The 3,937-nt window shown below is 43.6% G+C and overlaps 1 protein-coding gene across 1 annotated transcript in view; it reads right to left on the bottom strand.

Moving 5' to 3' along the window:
- Mettl21a (methyltransferase like 21A) overlaps positions 1–3,931 on the bottom strand; it is an 11,021-nt gene extending 7,090 nt beyond the window's left edge. Inside the window, exons 1-2 of the mRNA XM_010616086.3 lie at positions 3,510–3,931; positions 1,902–2,013 (exon numbers count right to left, since the gene is read on the bottom strand). Of these exons, the coding sequence (XP_010614388.1) occupies positions 1,902–2,013; positions 3,510–3,656 (259 nt within the window). The 5' untranslated portion in view covers positions 3,657–3,931. The remainder of the gene's footprint in view (positions 1–1,901; positions 2,014–3,509) is intronic.
- Between the last annotated feature and the right edge of the window lie 6 nt (positions 3,932–3,937).

The raw sequence follows: 3,937 nt of genomic DNA on the forward strand, positions 1-3,937 counted from the left end.
AAAAAAAAAAAAAAAAAAAAAAAAAAAATCAGTAGAGATTTGTACCAGAATTAGAAAAAAGTAAATCAGTTCCTTCCTGTTACATTTTAATACAGTGGTCCCTAGGCCTAGTCATACATCAGATCACATAGGAAGCTTTTAAAATCCAAATTCCCTGACCTTGACCCAATTTAAAAAATCCTCTCTTCAAGGCGGGATATTTTTCTTCTACCAATAGTTTCCAAATTGCATAAAGGCTGAAGAAATTTTCAAACTAATAACCAATGAGTGAGGTTCAGACTGGATTCACATTCTAACCACAACCATTAGCTCTGTGACTTTGATATGTCTTCTCTGTTAACTCCGGTCTCACTTCACAAGAACTCTAAGGCCTCATTCATTTACATTTAGGGTCACCCTGAGAATAACGACACAACACCCCTCCCCCAGAACATAGGAACTGCTCCATAATGAGCAGCTGTAACTTGCTTTTTAACAAGAAAGTCTCCTCGCCCTATATTAACATTCTGAGTAGCACTAACCACTTTTGGGGGGCTTTTTAATGTAATTTATCTTTATTCTCCCCCTCCCACTATACTTTGAAGATAACATTTCCGAGACACCCATCTGCCTACTGTTCACTGCTCTAACCACAATGATCTACCAAGCATGGGTAAGTAGGTGCTCCCTGAAATCAGGAATAAGTGACTAAGATGGAGGGGTGCCTTTTAAAAGGAAAACAATCAATCCCTTTCTTATGTTTCAAACTGTCTACCTGTTTTTATAGTTCTATTTCGAAAGACATTTTTTTTCTTATCTTCGGGTTTCAACATCAAAACTGCTCCAGTCTAACACTCTGTAGCACTTAATTTGAAATCATACAGTAGAACACAGAAATGTTTATGTTAAACATATTTTTATATGTATGTGTATATATACGCATATATACATATGCAGACTGTTTAGGGCCAAGGACACAGAGTGATATGCAGTCCCATTCCTCAAGCCCTTCACTACCAGGAGAGACAGATGCACAAAACAACTGCGTACGTGCAAGATGAAGGAAGGCAGCAATGAATCCCTGGGGGTGGGCAGGAAAGGACTCCGAGGAGTGAGAGTGGAGTGGGGCCATCAAGCATACATCTCCCAGTCACAAGAACATCTGCTCTGTGCTATTCCACCTGACGCACAGACCAGTCTCCTGTAGGAACAACTAACTACTGCTTGGCTGCTCTGTGGTACTATCTGAAATACTGTACCTGACTTTTCCAAATCCACAGATACATATTTGTAGATTAGAAATATTCAGAATAGCAGTCAATATTCACAAAGCCTTTCCTTTGTGCAACGACAGACTTCTACGCACAATTTCATTACTTTCGTAAATGCTGTTATTATTCCCTTTTTACACATGGGGAAATGATCTTCTGGAGGTTAAACAGCTTATCCAAAATCACCCAGATAGTTAAAGTTGAAGAAATGTGAAAACCCAGAACTAAACCTATAAAATTTACCACACAAACATGTTTCTATACCAGCCTACAAAGCTTTGCACAAACTTTGCTTCTCAGAAGAGAAAAAACATCATTCCCCTTCTAGTAACTCTTTTCTTATCAGTAATGAGATAATTTGGTGTAAATTAAGCACCTTTACCTGAAAAACTATATATGTGGGTTATTCTCTTTGAAATCAAAGTCACTTCTAGGTCACATCATTGGTAGCACAGGAGAAAAGGGGACAAGGCAATCTACCGTGAGAAGTAGAAATTATAGGATAACAGTGAGAGAGAAGAAACTTGCACGTTGGCTCACAACTCATAAGCACAGGGAAAAGAAATTAAACCAGGAAGAGGGACACCAACAATGGGTTTTGTGTCAGAAAAACAACAAATGCACTTCTCAATGAGTTCTGCTTACACTCACCCAGCAGGGCAGCCACGATGCCCACTAGCCCTGTGCCGGCACCCAGCTCCACAGCAGAGCAGCCCCTGAGATCCACAGCGCCCATCTCCAGGTATGTGGACAGAACGACAGCCTGAGTCAAAACATGGTGTGATTAGGATGCAGGTCAGCAGTACTCCGGGAGCTACACAGTTCCAGGTTGGCTACATGCTGGCAGAAGAGACCACGCACAGCAAACTGTACTGCAGCAGGGTAAGCCCCTAGGGTGGGCACAGACACCAAAGCCCCTTATAGCAGCAGCACGATCTAGGGCCTGGTGAAGCTGCAAAGCTTGACTTTTCACTGCGTCACAGCCATGTTTACACTGATTTACTGACACGAACATCCCCTGTGATTGTGTTTAAGGATGTATCTGGTTCCTAAACCAAGCTCTGACCAAAAAGGCCACAGCTGCACCCAGAGGGAAAATCAGAGTAAGGCCCAGGTGTCTCCCTGAGCTGCACTGCTGACTCTCATTGCCCCACATGGCCCTCACTCTATGTCAGGAGCATCAGTAGGTGAGCTTGCCCAAAACTTGATGTGTGAGTTAGCATTTGCCTATACTCTTGTAACAAGAATTATATAATGTTGACATCATTATGTTGTTTTTCACACTGTAATTGGCAGTTCCTCTACTTGGTGAGCATTTAGGAAGCACTGCGTCTCTCATTCTCATTTATTTTTATTACTTATGGGAACAGTTTCCACGTAGTTATTTTGATCTGATTTCCTAGAACCGGTATTACTAGGTTCAGTATGTTAGTATTTTAGGCCGGGGATGATGGCACATGCCTGTAATGCCAGCACTCAGGAGGCTGAGGCAGGAAGATCACAGTGAGTTCAAGGCCAGCCTGGGCTACATAGTGAGTGCAAAGCCAGCCTGAACTACATAGTGGGACCCTGTCGTCTCAAAAAACAAAAAATCCTGAATGTTTTCTGACATCCCTAATACAATGTTAAGACATAAAACTGTATTTATGCCAATCATTTATTTAACATGAAGTGAGCCCTCCAACCCCAGAGTCCTAAGTGTGGCGCCAGGGGCTGAAGAAACAGGTCACCATCCTGAGAGAGGTAGGGAGGGCTAGAAGAGGTAGAAAAGCAATTATAATTTTGCAACCCTTCTGCTACTATGGAAAACGTAAAAACATGATGTTCATTTATGGGCTTTGTCACTTATTTTCAAAAGCCTAACTTAAGAGTCACCAAAGTGGTCAGAGCTCCTGCCTGCTTTGCTTTCAGTCTTCTGTTACCCACTGGATAATTACCAACAAAGTCACTGAAGTTGCCTCAGCTTTCAGAGCCTCACCCTTCAAATGCAATACATTTGAGGGAAGAAAAGGGGTGACTGGGAAGGGGAAGGGGCGGAGGGATGGCAAAAAATGTTTTAAATTGAGGTGGTGATGGTCCCATTACACACTTTTTTTCAAAACCCACTGAGTTTGTGCATTTTAAATAGATGAAGTGTATGGTATTTGAATTACATTTCAGTAAATCTGGAGGCTTTTTTGTTTTTTTGTTTACAATGAAAACCAGGCTTAATTACAATGAAGTGTGGTAGGTTTCAGAGGGACCACGGAGGTTACTTACCGCATCCCAAACAACTGCTGCGACTCCCAGTTGCCGCCAGTCCTGCCGCACCCGGATAGTGTGGTTGGCAAAGGAGAAGGTGGCAAAGGGCTTGTGGAATTTCTGGAGCCCCACTCCAGCGGCCTCTTCATAGGTCACGAGGGCCATTTCGCCCAAGCCCGGTCCTCTGCAGAGACCTGTCCTGCACAAGTATCCCAGCCAGAAACTGCGTTATCGCTTCAGTAACTCCGAACCATTAAGATTCAAAAGAAGAAAAGAAACAGACTGAGGAAAAGCGAATGTCTTTAGCAGGTCTCTTCCTTCAACCGTGCCAACCGGAACCTTTGGCCACACCCCCGCCCGTTCCAACTCCCGCAGTGCACGCTTTGCCACGGTCACAGCGTGGACCCGGAGCCGCTGGGCACTGCGAGGACCGGCGACGTCCAGCG

The sequence above is a fragment of the Fukomys damarensis genome, unplaced genomic scaffold (genome assembly GCF_012274545.1).
Source record: "Fukomys damarensis isolate Sample0158 unplaced genomic scaffold, DMR_v1.0_HiC HiC_scaffold_16, whole genome shotgun sequence".
Classification (NCBI taxonomy): domain Eukaryota; kingdom Metazoa; phylum Chordata; class Mammalia; order Rodentia; family Bathyergidae; genus Fukomys; species Fukomys damarensis.